The sequence below is a fragment of the Bos grunniens genome, chromosome 4 (genome assembly GCF_055505025.1).
Source record: "Bos grunniens cultivar Pamir isolate PY7600 chromosome 4, Bosgru_T2T1.0, whole genome shotgun sequence".
Taxonomy (NCBI): domain Eukaryota; kingdom Metazoa; phylum Chordata; class Mammalia; order Artiodactyla; family Bovidae; genus Bos; species Bos grunniens.
In genome coordinates this window covers 6,002,441-6,024,494 of record NC_141168.1, presented here as the reverse complement: position 1 = coordinate 6,024,494, position 22,054 = coordinate 6,002,441, and the positions used below count along the sequence as shown (strand labels likewise).

The 22,054-nt window shown below is 44.9% G+C and overlaps 1 protein-coding gene across 31 annotated transcripts in view; it reads right to left on the bottom strand.

Moving 5' to 3' along the window:
* Positions 1-22,054, bottom strand: part of PRKAG2 (protein kinase AMP-activated non-catalytic subunit gamma 2) — a 299,776-nt gene that overhangs the window by 74,377 nt on the left and 203,345 nt on the right. The window contains exon 5 of one of the 31 annotated variants that reach the window (XM_086394831.1): positions 20,946-21,286. The exons of the other annotated variants lie outside the window; for them this stretch is intronic. Within the exon in view, the coding sequence (XP_086250957.1) occupies positions 21,053-21,286 (234 nt within the window). The 3' untranslated portion in view covers positions 20,946-21,052. Of the gene's footprint in view, positions 1-20,945; positions 21,287-22,054 lie in introns of those variants that run through there. 31 annotated transcript variants of the gene reach the window in all.

Genomic DNA, 22,054 nt, shown 5'->3' with positions numbered 1-22,054 from the left:
CCTTACAGAGTACTTTAAAAAAAGACTTTAGCAACTGCTTAGTGGACACAAATACTAAGAAGGAAGGAAATACTTGAGAGGCAGTCTTCCTAAAGCGATGCTATTTGCGAGGGGGCACGCCATGCGGCATGTGGGATCTGAGATCTACCTTAGTTCCCCAACTAGGAGTCGAACGCAGGCACCCTGCATCACAAACTCAGTACCTTAGCCACTGGGTCACCAGGGAAGTCCCTAAAGAGATGCATTGAGGTGGATGTTGATGGAAGCAGGGAAAGGAGAGTATCTCAGAGAATGCCTCGGCAGAGCATAAGCACCCTGAAGGGAAAGACACCTGCAGGCCACAGCAGGCCAACGGTATTTAGTGCAGTAGAGTGTTTTAACTTTTTAGCAGGGGCTTCCCTGTTGCTCAGATGGTAAAGAATCTGCCTGCAATGCAGGAGACCCGGGTTTGATCCCTGGGCTGGGAAGATCCCCTGGAGAAGGGCATGGCAACCCACACCAGTATTCTTGCCTGGAGAATCCCATGGACAGAGGAGCCTGGCAGGCTACAGTCTACGGGGTCGCAAAAGAGTCGGACACAATTGAGCAACTAACACTTTCACTTTCACAGATGATTTACAATGTTGGGTCGGTTTCAGGTATACAGCAAAGTGATTTAGTTGTACACACACACACACATATATATAGGTTCTTCTTTAGATTCTTTTCTATTGTAAGTTATTACAAGACATGGTGTTTAGTTCCCCGTACTGTATAGGAGGTCTTTGTAGAGGGTGGGGTGTCCTTGCAGAGAAGTTAAAGAAAGATCAGGAGAGACCATGAGAAGCTAAGGGGTGGAATCAGATTTTAAATGTAGGCTCTAAGGAGTGAATGTCAATCTCCTTAAACTGTTCTTGGTGCTATGAAAAGATTTTAATATCTGCGTGGAGTGGAGAGGGTTGGATGGGGGAGGAGGAACCAGCAGGAACATTTCAGATGTTTGTACAATGAAGAAATTCAGCAAGTCTGAGGAGTAGCACAGAGATAAAAATAGTTTGGGCTTGGTATTTCAGTGGATAGGGAATAAATAGAAAAGAGACTAGAATATCGGGGGAAATTGGCAGGATGAGCCTATTTGAGGTAAGAAGCAGGGAAAATGCTGGGATGAAGCTGTTAAACCTCAGATGTTGATTGCCTGGCCAAGAAGCGCCTTTCAGGATGTGAGTAGGGTAGCTGTGGGTATGTGGCTCTGCAGGAAAGGAGGAGTGGGTGGTTTAATTCATCAGCTGTGTGCCCCAAAGCACAGCTCTGGTGCCATTTTTGTGATTTCTGTCGTGTCCCCATACAAACTATACATTATTTATGCTTGGCTGCGTGGCATGTAGCCTCTTAGTACCTGGACCAGGGTTCGAACCTGAACTCCCTGCACCGGAAGCATCTTAACCACTGGACCGCCAGGGAAGCCCCTGGACAATTATTTAAACTGACTTAAAAAAAACCAGCCAAAATTCCATGAAGCCCTAGTTTGGATATTCTCGGTATTTCCTGCGGCCCCCTCCCCCACCCCCGATTCACAAATATATGGCTGTGAAAACTGTTCACTCTCATACTGCCCTGAACTCATCTGGCGTAACACAGCGGCTCCCCCTGCACTTTGGGAAAACTGGTCCAGGCGGGCAAGGAGTTGGTACGGAGAGCCGGAAACCCAGGGCTGGTGTTCACAGCTCAAAGGGAGGAGACTTTCAGTGGGGGATATGAGGTCCTCTTACTGAACCGATAAGAGGAATCAGGAGTATCAAAAAGAAGCAGCTCCTGGGAACAGCCCCACAAGTACATCTATTCCACCTGGGACAGGCCAAAGCAGGTGTTGAGAATGCAAGCCTTTTTTTTTCTTTTTCCTCTCTTTTTCAATATTATTGAATGTGAGATAAGGATGCAAGTCTAAACTAGAGGTTTTAAAATGGTGAACTGTGACCCATTCATGACTCGTGAAGACAGTTTAAGGGTCAGGACTACATTAGTTTAAAATGAAATAATATAGAAATCTCACTTTGCATTGCAGGCTGGTGAGGGTAGTTATCATTTCAAGAAATCTGTCTTAATTATCTATATGTATGTGAGTACTGGGCCAAGATTTTCAATCGTAGTTTCCAGGTGGCGCTACTGATAAAGAACCCGCCTGGCAATGCAGGAGACGTAGGAGATGAGGGTTCGATCCCTGGGTAGGGAAGACCCCCTGGAGGAGGGCATGGCAACCCACTCCAGTATTTTTGTCTGGAGAATCCCATGGACAAGGGGGCCTGGCGGGCTACAGTCCACAGGATCACAGAGAGTCAGACACGACTAAAGTGACTTTACATGTATGCATGCATGGTCATAGACTAGATAATGAAAAAGGATGCTTATACCTCCTGACAGCTCTTGTTTGAAAGATTTAGTGATATGGATGGGAGTGTAGTTACAGGAAATGTTAAGTTTGTCACCAACAATGACGAAGAAGCTCTATACAGTCAGCAAAAACAAGACCGGGAGCTGACTATGGCTTGGATCATGAATTCCTTTATCGCCAAATTTAGACTTAAATTGAAGAAAGTAGGGAAAACCACTAGACCATTCAAGTATGACCTAAACCAAATTCCTTATGATTATATAGTGGAAGTGACAAATATATTCAAGGGATTATTCTGATAGAGTGCCTGAAGAACTATGGACGGAGGTTCATGACATTGTACAGGAGACAGTGATCAGGACCATCCCCAAGAAAAAGACATGCAAAAAGGCAAAATGGCTGTCTGAGGAGGCCTTATAAATAGCTGAGAATAGAAGAGAAGCAAAAGGCAACGTAGAAAAGGAAAGATATACCCACTTGAATGCGGAGTTCCAAAGAATAGCAAGGAGAGATAAGAAAGCCTTCCTCAGTGATCAGTGAAAAGAAATAGAGGAAAATAATAGAATGGGAATGACTAGAGATCATTTCAAGAAAATTAGAGATACCAAGGGAATATTTCATGCAAAGACGGGCTCAATAAAGGACAGAAATGGTAGAGGGACCTAACAGAAGCAGAAGATATTAAGAAGAGGTGGCAAGAATACACAGAAGAACTGTACAAAAAAGATCTTCACGACCCAGATAATCACAATGGTGTGATCACTCACCTAGAGCCAGACATCCTGGAATGCGAAGTCAAGTGAGCCTTAGAAAGCATCACTACAAACAAAGCTAGTGGAGGTGATGGAATTCCAATTGAGCTATTTCAAACCCTGAAAGATGATGCTGTGAAATTGCTGCACTCAGTATGCCAGCACATTTGGAAAACTCAGCAGTGGCCACAGGACTGGAAAAGATCAGTTTTCATTCCAATCCCAAAGAAAGGCAATGCCAAAGAATGCTCAAACTACCGCACAGTTGCACTCATCTCACACACTAGCAAAGTAATGCTCAAGATTCTCCAAGCGAGACTTCAACAGTACATGAACCATGAACTTCCAGATATTCAAGCTGGATTTAGAAAAGGCAGAGGAACCAGAGATCAAATTGCCAACATCCACTGGATCATCAAAAAAGCAAAACAGGTCCAGAAAAAATCTACTTCTGCTTTATTGATTATGCCAAACCCTTTGACTGTGTGGATCACAACAAACTGTGGAAAATTCTTAGAGATGGGAATACCAGACCACTTGACCTGCCTCCAGAGAAATCTGTATGCAGGTCAAGAAGCAACAGTTAGAACTGGACATGGAACAACAGATGGTTCCAAATAGGAAAAGGAGTACATCAAGGCTGTTTATTCTCACCCTGCTTATTTAACTTATATGCAGAGTACATCATGAGAAACACCGGGCTGGAGGAAGCACAAGCTGGAATCAAGATTGCTGGGAGAAATATCAATAACCTCAGATATGCAGATGACACTACCCTTATGGCAGAAAGTGAAGTACTAAAGAGCCTCTTGATGAAAGTGAAAGAGGAGAGTGAAAAAGTTGGCTTAAAGCTCAATATTCAGAAAACTAAGATCATGGCATCCGGTCCCATCACTTCATGGTAAGTAGATGGGGAAACAATGGAAACAGTGACAGACTATTTTTTTGGGCTCCAAAATCAATGCAGATGGTGACTGCAGCCATGAAATTAAAAGACGCTTACTCCTTGGAAGGAAAATTATGACCAACCTAGATAGCATATTAAAAAGCAGAGACATTCCTTTGCCAACAAACGTCCGTCTAGTCAAAGATACGGTTTTTCCAGTGGTCATGTATGGATGTGAGAGTTGGACTATAAAGAAAGCTGAGCGCTGAAGAATTGATGGTTTTGAACTGTGGTGTTGGAGAAGACTCTTGAGAGTCCCTTGGACAGCAAGGCGATCCAACCAGGTCATCCTAAAGGAAATCAGTCCAGAATATTCATTGGAAGGACTTATGTTGAAGCTGTAACTCCAATACTTGGGCCACCTGATGTGAAGAGCTGACTCCTTGGAAAAGACCCTGATGCTGGGAAAGATTGAAGGCGGGAGGAGAAGGGGACGACAGAAGACGAGATAGTTGGATGGCATCGCTGACTCAATGGACATGAGTTTGAGTGAACTCTGGGAGTTGGTGATGGACAGGGAGGCCTGGCATGCTGCAGTCCATGGGGTTGCAAGGAGTCAGACCTGACTGAGCAACTGAACTGAATTGAACTGAACAATGGTCAAATTTCCTTCCACCCAAGAGAAAAGTGGGCAGTGTTGGGAAGAACTAGAGGAAAAATGCTTTCAACTCATTCATTTTTAAGTTGAAAGTAATACAGTAAAAGTAATACAGAAACCCTAAAAAGAAAGTAAAATTCAAAGTGTTAGTCACTCAGTTGTGTCCGATTCTTTGTGATCCCATGGACTGTAGCCCACCAGGCTCCTCTGTCCATGAGATTCTCCAGGCAAGAGTCCTGGAGTGGGCTGACATGCCCTCCTCCAGGGGATCTTCCCAACCCTGGGACTGAACCTGGGTCTCCTGCATTGCAGGAGGATTCTCTACCATCTGAGCCCTCAGGGAAGCCCACAGATAACCTAGTGCACACCAAACTGCCTTGAGATGCTGGTTGGTGCTTTTCAAAGGTATATTCAGGTAGCTAGATCTGCATATCTGGAAGGAAATGCAGACAGACAGACACTAGTAAAGTATAATGACTACTTGGTACTTCTAATTTCCCCCCTGAACATCAAGAACTTAAGAGTGGTAATGGTTCACTATTTTCTTGCTGGGAAGTGGGTGGTTGAGAGAATGTTCTCTCTAGGGGATGGTTTGTATGTTAAGATTAGGACCAGAACTGGGGATGAGGTTATGCTATTTCAAATCCTGAAAGATGACCCTGTGAAAGTGCTGAACTCAATATGCCAGCACATTTGGAAAACTCAGCAGTGGCCACAGGACTGGAAAAGGGCAGTTTTCATTCCAATCCCAAAGAAAGGCAATGCCAAAGAATGCTCAAACTACCACACAATTGCACTCATCTCACACGCTAGTAAAGAAATGCTCAAAAGTCTCCAAGCCAGGCTTCAGCAATATGTGAACCGTGAACTTCCAGATGTTGAAGCTGGATTTAGAAAAGGCAAAGGAACAAGAGATCAAATTGCCAACATCTGCTGGATCATCGAAAAAGCAAGAGAGTTCCAGAAAAACATCTAATTCTGCTTTATTGACTACGCCAAAGCCTTTGACTGTGTGGATCACAATAAACTGTGGAAAATTCTGAAAGAGATGGGAATACCAGACCACCTGACCTGCCTCTTGAGAAACCTGTATGCAGGTCAGGAAGCAGCAGTTAGAGCTGGACATGAACAACAGATTGATTCCAAATCAGGAAAGGAGTATGTCAAGGCTGTATATTGTCACCCTGCTTATTTAACTTATATGCAGAGTACATCATGAGAAATGCTGGGCTGGAGGAAGCACAAGCTGGAATCAAGATTGCCGGGAGAAATATCAATAACCTCAGATATGCAGATGACACCACTCTTATGGCAGAAATTGAAGAAGAACTAAAGAGCTTCTTGATGAAAGTGAAAGAGCAGAGTGAAAAAGTTGGCTTAAAGCTCAACATTCAGAAAACGAAGATCATGGCATCTGGTCCCATCACTTCATGGCAGATAGATGGGGAAACACTGGCTGACTTTATTTTTCTGGGCTCCAAAATCACTGCAGATGGCGACTGCAGCCATGAAATTAAAAGACACTTACTCCTTGGAAGGAAAGTTATGATCAACCTAGACAGCATATTAAAAAGCAGAGACATTCCTTTGCCAACAAAGGTCCATCTAGTCAAAGATATAGTTTTTCCAGTGGTCATGTATGGATGTGAGAGTTAGACTATAAAGAAAGCTGAACACTGAAGAATTGATGCTTTTGAACTGTGGTGTTGCAGAAGACTCTTGAGAGTCCCTTGGACAGTAATGAGATCCAACCAGTCCATTCTGAAGGAGATCAGTCCTGGGTGTTCATTGGAAGGACTGATGTTGAAGCTGAAACTCTAATACTTTGGCCGCCTGATGCGAAGAGCTGACTCATTGGAAAAGACCCTGATGCTGGGAAAGATTGGAGGCGGGAAGAGAAGGGGACGACAGAGGATGAGATGGTTGGATGGCATCATCAACTCGATGGACATGGTTTTTCGTGGACTCCGGGAGTTGGTGATGGACAGGGAGGCCTGGCATGCTGTGGTTCATGGGGTTTCAAAGAGTCAGACACGACTGAGCAACTGAACTGAACTGAACTGATGCTCATAAACCCTCTGAGGCTCAGCAGTCTGTCATTTAGCCATCCTAGGGACGCATGGATTACAGCAGAGCCTACAACCGTCTTAAAGTGTGGTCAGAGGGCTCCTGAGGATGAAGCAACCTTTTCAGAGAGCCCCAAGGACACACAGTCTCATGGTAACCCTAGGGCATCGTGTGATTTTCCGCTATTGCTGAGTGCCCCCTCCCGTCAGTCATCGGGAGACCCAAGCCCCCGAGCCCACAGCAAGGCAGTAGCAAAGTTAACCAAACTTCCGCTCCGGGGCAAAAGCCTTTTCTCCTGAGAACGTCCTTGATGTTGCAGCAAAGTGCATTCTGATTACCTCTCGACCCTTGAGTACATGTCCTCTTAGTATTCTGAGTGATGAAACAAGAAGTACACACAGAACCATCACATGCTGCCTATGGTAGTGCTCTGGAGCAAAGGCTCTGTGGGACTGAGCTGCCTTTTAAAATAAAACACTGAAAACCTGAAAAACCGTGAGTTCTCAGGCTTGGGTGTATGGAGGATGTTTTGTCCAAACTGAATGAGATGAGTCTGTCGCTTCAAGGAAAACCACCGACGGGACTTGTCGCCGATGATACATTTGAGTTTTCAAGTGAAAAATGGGCATTCTGGAGAAGCTGTATTTGCCACAATGAGCTGGACAGCTTCCCACCACTTAGGGGGAAGTCTTCTGGGGAAGACAGGTGGTGTCATTAACAAACGTGATTTTGCTTTCTTGGGTATTGTGGAATGAAACATGCCAACATTTAGACTATCTGCATAAATCATTGACCTGATATTTTCCAAATGACCAATGAATGACGTTACAAAATCATTCATGGGTTAAAGATTCACTCAAAGTGCAAGACAGAAGGATGGATTTTAATGTGATAGAACAGTTTCTATGAAATAGACGATGAAAATTCATTAATATGGTTTCCGATTTCACATTGCAACTAACTTTTAAGAAACGACTACTTGTCAAAAAGACTACTCACAATTTCCTCCTCTCAGATGTCCCTGCAGGTCCAGGGCTAAGACTCTGTGCTCCCAATGCAGGGGGAAAGGGTTCGCTCCCTGGTCAGGAAGTGATCCCACATGCCACCAGTACGAGTTCGCATGCCGCAACTAAGACCCGGAGCAGCCAAATAAATAAATACAGAAAAGAAAAATGCTCCTCTCTTTTCCGACTATATATCTGTGTGAGGCTGGATTTTTTCCATGTACTTCCACCAAAACAATGCATGGCAGTAGGGTGGATGCAGAGGCAGGTTTGGGATCCCACTGTCTCTGCACCAGATATTACAAAGACTCACAATAACGTAAAGCAATGTCACCTTCTCACTATTTTTTTTTAATTATTAAAAATGTATTTATGAGGGGCTTCCCTGCTGGCTCAGTGGTAGAGAATCCACTTGCTAATGCAGGAGACATGGGTTCGACCCCTGATCTGGGATGATCCCACGTGCTGCAGAGCAGCTAAGTCCGTGCTCCAGAACTATCAATAACCTGTGCTCCAGAGCCTGGGAGCCGCAACTCATGAGCCCACGTGCAGGAACTGCTGAAGCCTGCGCACTCCAGGGCCCACAGTCTGCAACAAGAGAAGCCACCGCAATGACAAGCCCACGTACTGCAGCTGGAGAGTAGCCCCTGCTCAGCGCAGTGACAGAAAAGCCTGCATAGCAATGAAGACCCAGCACAGCCACAAATAAATAAATAAAATTATTTTTAAAAATTAACAAAAATTTATAATAATATGTAATGAGTTTACTATTGATCTTTTTAAGGTAAATTAATGACTAAAATTGCTCAGCTTTAATTTTTAATATGGTAAGAATCAGTAGATGAAGCCCATGAAAAATAAACCCTTGGGGTCCTCAATAATCATGAGTATAAAGGGGTCCTGAGATCAACAAGGTTGAAAACTGCTGAACTGCAAGGGAGCAAAACCCAAAAGCTCAGAAACAACTCCCCATCTTGCACAAGGTAAAACGTCCTTTCATCCTCTCCTCTGGGGTTAATGACCTTGAATTTTGGGGGTAGGCATTTCTGGAGTGGGTTTCCATTTTCTCCTCCTGATCGGCCTGACTCAGAGCTGAACCCGAGTTTCCTACACTGCAGGTGGATTCTTTATTGTAAAGCACAGGGAATCATAGCCATTATCTTGTAATAACATTTAATGGAGTATAAACTGAAAAATACTGAATCACTACATTGTATACCCAAAACTAATATAGTAAATCAACTATATTTGAATTTAAAAAGCAAAAACAACCCTCCAAATTTATATTCCCTTTTGTAAACCAAGAAGTCCTGTTCTCTTTATCCCAGTCATGTCATTCATCATTTTTTAAATTCTTTTTTCAAAAGATATTAACTTGTTTAATTATTTGGCTGTGTTGGAAACTTAGCTGCGGGCACGTGGGAACTTCGCAGCATCATGTGGGCTCTTTTGTGGTGCACAGACTCTCTACTTGTGACACGCAGGCTCCAGACCACATGGGCTCATGGTCATGGTGTACTGGCTTGGCTGCTCTGAAACATATGAGATCTTAGTTCCCGGACTAGGGAATCAAACCCATGTCCTCTGCATTGCTAGGCAGATTCTTTAATGGCTGGATCACCAAGGAAGTCCCTATCATTTTTTAATGTTAGAAATTACCATGAAATTTGTGTGTAGAAAAAAAATGATACGTTTTTGCCTAAATGCTTTTCAACATGTGTGTGTGTGTTAGTCGCTCAGTCGTGTCCAACTCTTTGAGACCCCATGGATTGTAGCCAGCCAGCTTCCTCTGTCCATGGGATTCTCCAGGCAAGAATACTGGAGTGGGTTGCCAGTTCCTTCTCCAGCTTTTCAACGTATATGTATATTTATACTGCAAAGCATTTTTAGCAATTTTAGTGCTGACTGCTATAGTTTGAATCACGTTCAGTTTCACAAAATGGTCGTTACAAAAAGTTCTGGATAATTAACAGAACATGCATAATTTAGCTACTCTCACCCACCGATATGACCAGGCTCCGTAACCTCAGGCTACTAATGTGATCAGACGCGTTTAGGTGATCTGTGGGTTTTACTCTTTTCTTGGAGGCATCTTCCCACACTCTTGGTCCCTGTCAAAATCTCTGCATGGTGGTCCCATAGCAACTTCTCTTCCCCATCAGTCTGGGCATCTTTCCTGATGTCTGGGTCTCAATTTATACCCAATAAGGGTGATAAATCCCCTAGAATAGGAAATGGCTACCCACTCCAGTATTCTTGCCTAGTTAATCCCATGGACAGAGGAGCCTGGCGGGCTACAGTCCATGGGGTTGCAGAGAGTTAGACGTGACTGAACAACTGCACAAGCATGCACATATGAAGGACCAGATGCTGCAGTATCTTTCTGAGGAAAGTTGCATGGGGAGGTAAGTCTGGGGGAACCTATATGTCTAATAATGGCTTCCAACTGGATGCCCTGCCAAATTACCAAATTTGCAATCATTTCACCTCCATTTTGAAAGTACCACCCCACTGCCTGCTAGCTTCTGCTGTTCTAAAGTCTAACACCATTCTGAGTCACGATTCCAGTTTTTTTTAACTAAATTTTGTTCGCCTTTTCACTGGAAGGACTGTTGCTGAAGCTGAAACTCCCAATACTTCGGTCATTTGATGTGAAAAATTGACTCATTGGGAAAGACCCTGATGCTGGGGAAGATTGAAGGCGGGAGGAGAAGGGGATGACAGAGGATGAGATGGCTGGATGGCATCACGGACTGGATGGACATGAGTTTGAGTAAGCTCCAGGAGTTGGTGATGGACAGGGAAGCTTGGTGTGCTGCAGTCCATGGGGTCGCAAAGAGTTGGACACGACTGAGCGACCAAACTGAACTGAACTGAAACTTCGTTTGCACCCGCTCTCTGGAAGATTTATCCTGTCTTTGTCCCTGTCGTTTCTGAAATTGCATGATGCTGTGTCTTGGTGGAGGTCTTCTTTCTTTTCCCTCTTTTCCCCTTTCTTTCTGTTTTGTTTCTTTTTGATTGGGCATTAGTCTGGAAAGTAGGGCTCTTTCCTCATGGGCGAGGACCTTTTTCTCCTCTGATTCTCCTCCTATCTCCCTGGTTCTTCCTCTCTGAGCTAGTGTTTAGAGGTTGAACCTCCTGGACAGATGCTCTCATTTTCTTTTTTATAAAATGATTTTTAATGTCTGCCTTTTGTCTGCTTTCTGGGAGATGTGCTCAACTTTATCCTCCAGTGCAGGTATCAAACCTGGGTCTCCTGCACTGTAGGCAGATTGTTTTCCATCTGAGCCACCAAGGAAGCCCATATAAATATCCATGCATATCTATTTGCATATTTTTATTTTCCTAGGACTCTTGATCATGGAATACAACACTCCCCTTTTTTTTATAGCATTCTGATCTTGTTTCATGGCTGTAGTACCTTTTCCTCCCTTTAATTGCTTTGTCCAAGTTCCTTTCATTCTGTTTGCTTTTTGTCTTTGTCTTTCACAGCTGAGACTTTCCTCCGAGTCTGGTTTTCCTTGGATTCATATCTAATAGGGATGCTCTCAAGAGCTAGGTCGGGGCTTGGTGGGAGCTCCCCAGTCTGTGTATAGCCTTTTACTTAATTTCTGTTTTCAGAGCCTGTACTCCCAGGCAGGCATTCAGAAAGCAGACTTATCTTCTTGTGAGGGTGACAACCTGAGAAGTCTGTATGGCAACTTTCAAACAAATTCACACCCTTGCCTTCAGGGGTCCCTGAGTCTTTCCGCCAGAGTCCCCAAGCCCCATTTCAGCTGAAGGTACGTTTTTCAAGAAGGGTGACAATTAAAACTAGGAGGATTCATCAGAAGAAGCCTTTAAATACCACCATGAAGGCTTTATGGACGTGAAAGAAAGCCAATAAAGGAAAGTGGAGCGGATCACAAAAGACGAGCAGCATGGCTGTAAATTTCATTCAAAAGCTTCAGGCAGTTACAAGCTTATTTATCAAGGCCTTTGCCAGTACCTCTTTGGTGCCTGGGTGGCTTAGTGGCTTAGTCTTAGTATACTGTTCAGTTTATAACTCTAGAAAAGTGGTACAGATTTCTGCAAAGCAGAAATAGAGACAGACATAGAGAACAAAGTATGGACACCATGAGGGGAAAGGGGGGTGATGGAATGAACTGGAAGATTGGAGTTGACATATTGATACTGTATATAAAACAGACGACTAATGAGAACCCACTGTATGGCACAGGGAACTCGGCTCAGTGCTCTGTGGTGACCTGAATGGGAAGGAAACCTAAAAAAGAGGGGATATATGTATACCTATAACTGCTTCACTACACTGTTCAGCGAAAACTAACACAACATTGTAAGGCAACTATACTCCAATAAAAATTATATATATAAAAAAAGGCATGCCAGTTGAAAATTAAGTTTTGATTAGCACTGCTCTCCTTCAGTGGTCCTAAATACTGTTCAAAGTTTTTTTTATTTATTGCTTTAAACAATAATTTACACGATTAAAAAAAAAAAAAAGCTTCATTTTCCCTAGCAGCTCAGAACCTTTTTGCCCTGTTCTTCCTTCCTTAAACTTGATCCGTCAAACCTCGTGCCTTCTGGGTGCTGGGAAAGGCTCTTTGCAGACACGGTGACACGGGCTTGGGAAAGGGCAGAGGAAAGGACGGCTCCACCATGACCGCCACCGAGAACACAAGGGCACACGCAGCAGCTTAGGTTTTCAAGCAGAAAGACGATCCACAGGTGAACCGAGAGGAACTCACTCCTGGCATCTGCAGCGTGAAGGGGCTGCCCACTGTACCTCACTGTTTCTCTCCCAAACTCTCCCTGCCCTTGGTCTGATGGCTGTGACCGTGGCGGAGACAGAGAACTAGAAAAATCAGTGGTGGTGGTGGTGGTGGGCGGGGGAGCTCAGAAACGCTCAGGCTGTGTTGCTGCTGTTGATCCACTCTTGAAAAGGAAATTGTTCCCACATTTCACCTCAGGAGAGCCACCCAAATTGTAGGCATTACTCAGGAAATAGGTGAACAGGCCATGATGGTTTATTTTTCTCCTTATGTGCTGTGTCCTGGGGCTATCTTTGGAAAAGAACAGCCGTAGTTTTATGCTCGTCAAGGGCTCAAAGCCGGAGGCCCCATCTCGGGGCACCCTTGACTTGCCACGGGAAGGAATCAGCCCCGTGAGGATAAGACAACCTGCTGATTCCTCCCGGGAGGTGTTCGCCATCTGGAAGCCCTCACTCCCCATGGCTGTGCCCTCATGTGCTCCACGGAGAACTGCTGGGGTGCAGAGTGGAGAAGACACCCAGACACCTCTGCTGGACACAACGTCCCCCGAGAGGCAGGCTAGCCTGAGCCAGGAGGGTAAGTTCCAGAGCGGACACAGGAGCCTAAGACTGGCTCTCACACGTGAACATGGTTTAAACTCCAGCACTGGCTGCACTGTTTGCCTGGCCCAGGGCAAAACCAGAATCGAGCATTTCAAGGTGACTCAGCAGAGCACTGCACCGGGAGTGGGCCTTCTGAGCAAGGGCCGTGTGTCCCTGGGGGCTCAGACGGCAGAGAATCGGCCTGCAGCGCAGGAGACCTGGGTTCGATCCCTGGGTCAGGGAGATCCCCTAGAGAAGGGCATGGCAACACACTCCAGTATTCTTGCCTGGAGAATCCCATGGACAGAGGAGCCGGGTGGGCTTCTGTTTATGGGGTCACAAAGAGTTGGACACAACTGAGCGACTAACACGCTTTCCTGTGTCACTGCGTGGGTCCCACAACCATGTAGCCATCAGTGCCTCAGTGTCCCCATCTGTAAAATGGGGCTCATAACTGTACCTACCTCAGAGGGCTGCAAGGAATATGCATGTTAACTACATATAAGGCACTGACACCAGCATTTAACAAGAACTAGAGAAATGACTACCACATCCCCATACAACCTACACTTCACGTCAGACCATCTCAACATATTACCCACATCTGATGAAAATACAGCCCGCCAGTTCTCTGTGACATGGTCCAACAGACAAACCCAACTTTATAAATCTGGTTAACGGCAACCTGCCAATGGTTACATGCTTTTTAAACCCTGGGACTTTTTTTTTTTTTTTTCAGTGAATAAACTATAATGACTGAAAACTCAGGCTAAACCTATAATCTTGGTAGTATATATTGTGCTTCATTTTTGTGGTTAAGTTTAAAAAATGATAAGTACATCATTGTTTAGCATGACCACAGAGAAACATAAATGATGTGTTGTCTGATGAATCAAGAAAAACTGGAAGTAACTAGTAGTTTTAAACAGAGGACAGGGACTTCTCTGGTGGTCTGGTGGCTAAGACTCTGTGGTCCCAATGCAGGGGGCTCTGGGTTCAACCCCTGGTCAGGGAACTAGATCCCACATGCTGCAGCTGAAGACCCCACATGCTGTAGATAAAAGAGCACGCATGCCCCAACCAAGGCCTGGTATAGCCAAATATATCGATATTTAACAAAAAAACTAAAAAGATTAAAACAGAGGACAACACAAAATATGCTATTAACACATGTCAATGAGAAAAAGTTTATTTCTTATGCAAGTATCCTTAGGCCAACAATATATTTAGCTGAGCAGAAATCTTTGAAGGACCAGACCCATTTATAAGGATCTGAGTAAAGGGATGCCAATGTCTTGGAGAGTGTCAATGAGGAACATGTGATGTTTTTTTTTTTTTTAATTTATTTTTATTTAAAAATATTTTTGGCCATACCACACAGCTTGTGGGATTTTAGTTTCCCAACCAAGGCTCAAACCTGGGCAGTGAGAGTGTGGAGTCCACTGGACCGCCAGGGAATTCCCTGAGAAAGATGCTTCTTAAGTAACCTACAGCTAGCATCACTAAACATCTAGAACATTGCTATGATCATTCCATCACTGTCTTTTCTGATGTAGACAAATAAGGAGCTGGTTTATATTATTTCGACCGCTGCCCTTCTATATTAAAGGACCAAGCTGGAAATAAGACACAGAATCTCCTAATGGGCGCTGCTGATCCAAGTCAATCAGAATTTAATTCAATAAGACTGGAGGGGAAGAGAACAAGATAGGATGGATGGTTAAAGAATTCCTGGTCCCACAATGAACTGCATGAAGGCTCTGCTTGACTTTTGGCTCAAGTAGTGAAGGGACTTGGTGACCCAGCAAGCAACCTGGGTCCAAGCCAACCTGTTACAGGGCTGCTTTTTTTTTTTTTTTTAATATTTATTTATTTGGCTGCCTTGGATCTTAGTTATGGCACAAGAGATCTCTGTTGCATCACTCAGGACCTTTCGTTGTGATACAAGGACTCTCGTTGTGGTGCGCAGGCTCAGGCGTTGTGGCAGATGGAACCTGTGTCTGCTGCATCAGAAGGGGGATTCTTCAGACACTGGACCACCAGGGAAGTCCCTCCAGTGCTGTCTGAACGGAAATAAAATCTGACCTGATTCTACGAGCTCAACCAAACGTATTTATAAATATCAGCACAAGTTGATTTTCTCACGCTGGTCTTGGTGGTTTATTTAAAGCAGGCTCTTTCCCTTTAATTTTGTTCCGAATAGACCTTCTTTCATGATTTGTGTTTGTTTTGTCCAGGCAGGATAGTCCCTGCTCTACTGCTCTTGCTGCCTCCTCCCTCTGTTTCTCAGAAAAATAAATTTAAACTGGCTTGGCTTTGTTCAGGGGAGGCTGTGGTGTGTACACCCTTCCATTTAAGTCAGGCCAACAAGCTAAATGCTGACTACACGCTAAGTCCTGCGGCTACGGCCTCTAAAAGCCCTTATGCTTGCTTTCAGCACCTTATAAAAAGGCAGGGCAGAGGATTTGCGCTGACATTAAGGCTTTCCTCGCACATCACTTAGATACCTTAACACAGGGTCCCTGCACGGTCACTGCCTGTGTCTGCAGATCTAAGGCACGCAACTGAACGCACGTGATGCTTTAGGCCAAGTGGGAAACAGACGTTTTCTTTAATCGCCCATTTGTGAGATGAACAAGTGGACAGGCAGAGTGAAAACACAGTCCCATCTGTGGAACCGTGTCCTGACTGCGTAAGAGTAGAGGGTCTTTGTAAAGTACTTTTTCTTAGGGATTGGGGTATAGCCGACTGACAACGCTGTGATAGTTCCAGGGGCACAGCACGGGGCTCAGCTACAGAAACGCATGTGTCCATCCCCCCTAAACTCCCTTTCCATTCAGGCCGCCGCTTAACATTGAGCAGAGCTCCCTGTGCTACACAGCAGGTCCCTGCTGGTTATCCATTTTAAATATAGCAGTGTGCACCTGTCCATCTCAAACTCTCTAACCCTCCCTCCCCCATCCTTCCCCCAGCACAAGGTCTTGAACCACTAAGACCAGGTCTCTAGTTTGACGATCATTTCCTTGATTATTTCAGCTCGGTGTGCTGCACACAGCCTCATGGAGGGGCCTCCTAGGAAAAACCCTGAATGAATTCAGTAGATATTTTCCACCAGCTATGTTCTACCACGTTAAACATAACCAGTGAGAAATTGTCTCTGCAATTCATTCTTACATCCTGGAAAAAACCATATTGATATTATGACCCAATTCTAGGGCCATCAAGTGTGTGTAACAAACACATGAACTGGTATTTGGGGATCCCCAAAACCAGTCTTCATTGCCAGACATAGCAAACGTGGAAGGCCAGGCTCAGGAACACGGAATGAGAGCAGATCTTAAGGCAGAAACGTGTTCCTTTCATCCCCCTGACCACCTGACCCTCAAACTAGCTGCTGAGTCTCAGGCAGGCAAACAGCTCGAAACTCTTCTGACCTCCAGACACTCAAGTATTCTATATACATACTTCGTTTTTGGGGCTTCCCAGGTGGCACAGTGGTGAAGAATCTGCCTGCCAACACAGGAGATGCAAGAGACCTGGGTTTGATCCCTGGGTCAGGAAGATTCCCTGGAGAAGGAAATGGCAACCCACTCCAGTATTCTCGCCTGGGAAATCCCAGGGACAGAGGAGCCTGGTGGGCTATAGTCCATGGGCTCACCAAAGAGTCAGACAAGACTGAGTGACTGAGCACGCACGCATTCAGTGTCTTAAAAAAATCTGATCACTAGCCACTTATTGAAATTGCACTATTTTGTATACAAATATCAATGTAGTCTCTGTCTGAGGCTTTGATGTGTTATACACATGCTCCAGGCTGTCTGCAACATTTGCTGTTTACTGTACCAGACCCAGCAGTGTGCTTCACTGTAATTCAAATAGTATAAAGTGTGCTAATGTTGTGTGCCAGTAGTCATGTATGGATGGATGAGAGTTGCACCATAAAGAAGGCTGAGCACTGAAGAATCGATGCTTTCAAACTGTGGTTCTGGAGAAGACTCTTTGAGAGTCCCTTGGACACGAAGGAAATCAAACCAGTCCATCCCAAAGGAAATCAACCCTGAATATTGATTGGAAGGACTGATGCTGAAGCTGAAGCTTCAATACTTTGGCCGCCTGATGGAAAGAGCCAACCCACTGGAAAAGACCCTGATGCTGGGAAAGACTGAAGGCAGGAGAAGAAGGGGACGACAGAGGGTGAGATGGTCGGATGGCATCACTGACTCAATGGACATGAATTTGAGCAAACTCTGGGAGATAGTGAAGGACAGGGAAGCCTGGCGTGCTGCAGTCCATGGGGCTGCAAAGAGTCAGACGTGACTTAGCAACTGGACAACAACAACAAATGTTGTGTAACCACCAAGTTTTACAAGCAGGAGACTTTTCAAAATGTCATTATCCTAACAACCAAACTATGTCAACCGAAGACAGGGGCCTGACCATAATATTAATTAACATTAATGCAATATTAAGTGAAAAGCTAAGTTGCTACACAGTCTATTTTTATATCTAGGAATAAAGAAATAACACATGCCAAGCAAAGACTGCTACGCCACCATTTAACTGCCTCGAAGTGGTGGGACTACGGGAAGTTTTTGTTCTCTTCTTTATGCTTCTCTTTATATCATTAGAGGAATGATTTTATTCAAAATTATCCTAAATTGTGGTAAAATACACATAAAATTTACCTTAACCATTTCTAAGTTCACAGTTTGTAGTGTCAAGTACATTTATCTTGTTATACAACAATTTCCAGAACACTTCTTAGAGGAATGGTGTTTTAAGAGAGAATAATTCTCCAGATGCATCTAATTTTTAAAATTAAAAGCAAAGACAGTACATGGAATGGCTTAATCAGGCCAAACCAAGATCACTGAATAGTCTTACCAATTTGCGAATGAAAACATCACAAACAATGGACTTTTAACTTGCTTTTGAGACACCGTGTGGAGAGGAAAGCATTGGACCAGATGTAGAAATCATATTTGAACCTTACCCTCTGTGGTTCCTCGGAGGGCTTTTTATTGAACTACTTGCTTCAATTTCCCTTTTTCCGAATAAAATATCCTCTGATTTCATCATGCTCAAGATGAGCAGATATTATTCTTACTCCAGACTCAAAACAACACTGGTTTAGAGTTCCATGCTAAGCCTCATGGAAAACAGTGGAGGGACTTCCCTGACAGTCCGGTGGTTAAAAACTCTGTGCTTCCACTGCAGGGGGTTTGGGTTCGATCCCTAGTCGGGAAGCTAAGATCCCACACACCATGCAAGTGGAGCAACCAAAAAAAAAAAGTAGGAAAAATGTTACAACACACACCCCCTTGAAACAGGTTTACTCCAGGCCTGCTGCAGAATTTGGGTGTCATTCATTAACTGGGCAGGCACTCCATTCTCAGAGAGATGCCAAGGAAGGCTTGTGCTAAACCTTTCCACCATTCCAGCAGCCAATTTTTACTGAATCATTAAAGGCACACTATTAATACTGGTATTATGGTTTGTGTTACTGTTGTACCAATAGTACTTTTACCAGCTAAAGTTAATGCTTTTCTAAATACTGTGAGTTAGGGATCGTCTTGGTTCTGAGCTAAAGGAATTCCCATCTAAATGCAAATCAAGACAAGCCCGTTGAGAATGCATGATTAGGTACAGTAATTTTTCCACCATTGAATGCTCAGCCCTTAAAATGCATTTTTGTACAACTGTGTTGGTGAAGTGCCCCTTATGGGATGAAGCTGTGTTTTCTTCCTGGCACCAGCAGTTACACAGGTAAAGGTGTTCACATCTTGAGTCCTTTGACTTAATTAATGGTGAATAAAGTGAACAAAGACGATCATTTTTCTAACCTCTCCTTCTCCACCCCAGACTCTATATCCAGGCCCCTGACACCTATGTTTGATGTTCCAAAATAATCAAAGAGAGAGTGACCCAGATGGAACTTGTCCTTCATCCCCACATCTATCTCCCCTTCCTAATTTGATGACATAGCCATCCATCCTTTCATGCCAAAACCTGGAGAGTCACCCTAGACCCCTCCTTCCACATGCCATGTATCTCTTAGATTCTTTTATAATTAATCCCTTCCTCCAAATCTTCACTCCTGTGGTCTTAATTCAGTGCTTTGCCATCTCTCACTGAACTCTGGTAGGACTTTCTTGATGAGTCAGCTTGCTTTGTCTCTCTCCCGTGAAATCCAACCTCCAGATCATCACTGGAGTCGTCCTTCTATTAAAATGCAAGTCTGACCAACACACTCCTCTGAAAACCACTGCCAGGGTGGCCAATGAGAAGTTTATGATGCTCGGGACTTCCCTGGCAGTCCAGTGGTTGAGACTCTGCTTCCAAGGCAGGGGATGCGGGTTTGATGCCTGGTCAGAGAACTAAGATCCCACGTGCCGCCAAAAAATAAAATCATAAAAAAGAAAAGTCTACAATGCTCACCTGTGTTGCTTGTGTCAAATTTGATCATTTCTTAACTCAAGGAGGTTAAGGGGAAGAATAAGGGCCCTTCCATCTTGAGGTCACATTATTCCAAATATCCCCAGTTCAGTCCAAAAGCAGATCGCATCCTGTTATAGTGATCTGAGGGGCAGGGAAATTTGAGCCCTTCAGTCCTAGCTCTACAGGACTGTTTGCTGGTTTGCCATCTTTTCGACCACTCTAATTTCCAGGCCTCTTGTGGGTGGAACTGGTGATTAACCTACCCGCTCTCCCCAGAGGGACACACCCCACACATCTGGTGGGGGCAAAGCTCTATGGCCTGTCTCTTGCCTTTCTGGAGACCAGCCTCATTCTGCCACTCTGCATGGGATGTCTTAGCAATAAACTATGTGGCAGCAAAGGGAACCTCTGGCACAGATTAGTCAGAAGCTGGCTTTTATTTTTCCTGAAAAAAGGCCAGGAAGTAAATATTTTGCAGGCCACCCAGTCTCCACTGCAATTACTCACCTCTGCTGTTGATGACAACAGCTCGAGAATATGCGTAAATGAATAACTGTGGTCACATACTAATAAAACGTTCATGACAAAAACAGGTTTGGCCCATGGGCCAGAGGGTGCCAATCCCTGAGTTAGGGATGCGGGCTAAGATGCTGAATCAGTATGTGGAGGGCAAGGCTGCAAACTGTGAGACTTTTTAGTGATAAGACAGTAAGAATGTGGGTTTTGGAACCCGGTTGCCGTGGTTCAGTTCAGTTCAAGTCAAGGCGAGCGCAGGAGCCTTTGGGTCACTTTACCCAGATTATCTCGGTTGATATTCATTACTATCCTGTGAGGTAAGCCCTATGTTCCTCTAGAACAGAAACATGGGGAGAGAAGCCCTAAAGATTCAGCAACTTGTAACTCCTTTCACCAGCATACATCCATGCTCAAGACACACCCGTCTTTTAAAAGAAATGCCCTTCTAGATGCCCCCTCCCTTCACAGTCCTTATTCATGACTCCCCTTCACGCTAAACTTCCTGACAAAGAGGTCCACATTCTCTGTCCATCCTCTGTCATCTCACACCCACTCAGGCACCCTCTGCAAGCTGGCTTCTGCCCCCGGCTTCGAGAAATCGGTGACGGGAGATCCTTTCTTCAGCAGAGATATGTCTAGTCTGTTATTCAGGTGACGTTCCTCGTACCAGCCCACGTGAGGGAAAAAGATGACCGTGATGGACTCTGCCCCTGTGTACAGGTACTTTTTGTAGGTCCCCGTGATAAACTCCAGGGACCATCCCAACATTTTAACCATTGCCTCTGACAGGTTGAAGGCAGGGTTGCTCCCTCAAGGTGCAACCTAAGGTCGCCACTGTCTTGATGGCAGATTTAACCACGAGAAGGGTTGGCTCCATCAGCCAACACAGTCTAATAATCCACCACTGGAAATGTACATTTTTTACCCCACACTTGTGTCTCTGGGACCATAACACTGCCGCGTGCATGGTCGTGGGACCCGTGAGTCTTTTGAAGCCAATCTACCATCTGTTAGGTTGTGACCCAAGAGTGAAGACGTGGAAGGTGCCCCTCGGTGCTTTCGCTCAGGGTCCTGATTCTGCAGGACTTACTTCTTTTTGGGAGATTCTCAAGAGCAGGAATTATCTCAGCCATCTTTGAGCGCTCAGTGCCAGGCACATGGTAAGGTCTTAGGATATAACTGGTGAAGGCATGAGTTCCTTCTTGGGCCCCTGAGGAGGTGACACAGCCACGGCATTTATCAAGCTGTAAAAAAAAAAAATGCTGAGGGACTTCCCTGGTGGTCCAGCGGTTAAGAATTCGCCTTGCAATGCAGGAGACGTGGGTTCAATCCCTGATCGGGGACTGGGATCCCACAGGCCATAGAGCCACTAAGCCTGAGCACCATGACTCCTGAGCCCACTCGCCACAACTAGAGAGTCCGTGCACCACAAGGAAAGACCCTGCATGACGCAGTGAAATTTCCATGTGCTGCAACTAAGACCCGAGGCAGATAAATAAATAAATAAATATTAAAAAAAAAAAGTTGAGGTAAAAGATCCACCATCTTCTCCTTGGAGCTCAGCTACCCTAGCTGTTCAGTTGCTCAGTCGTGTCTGACTCTTTACGACCCCATGGACTGCAGCATGTTAGGCTTCTTTGTCCTTCAGTATCTCCTGCAGTTTGCTCAAACTCATGTCCACTGAGTCGGTGATGCCATCCAACCATCTTGTCCTCTGTCGTCCCCTTCTCCTTGCAGCTACCCTGGGGGAGCAGAGTAAATGAGCATCCCGCAGACTCAGGCCACAGCTCAGGAAATGCACCAAGCTCTCAGCCAACTACGTCTCTCTTATCCTGGCTCTGCCTTCTTTCCGCTCATCCAGTCATGATTCCAACGGTGCAGGAACCCAGGAGCAACGCCAGTTATGATACCTTTTCCTGACAGCTGGGAGGAGAGATGCTCTCTGCCTGCCTCTTCAACACACAGGCAGCACTTCTCCAAGCTCCAGCTCTCATGATGACCGGCCCCATCGT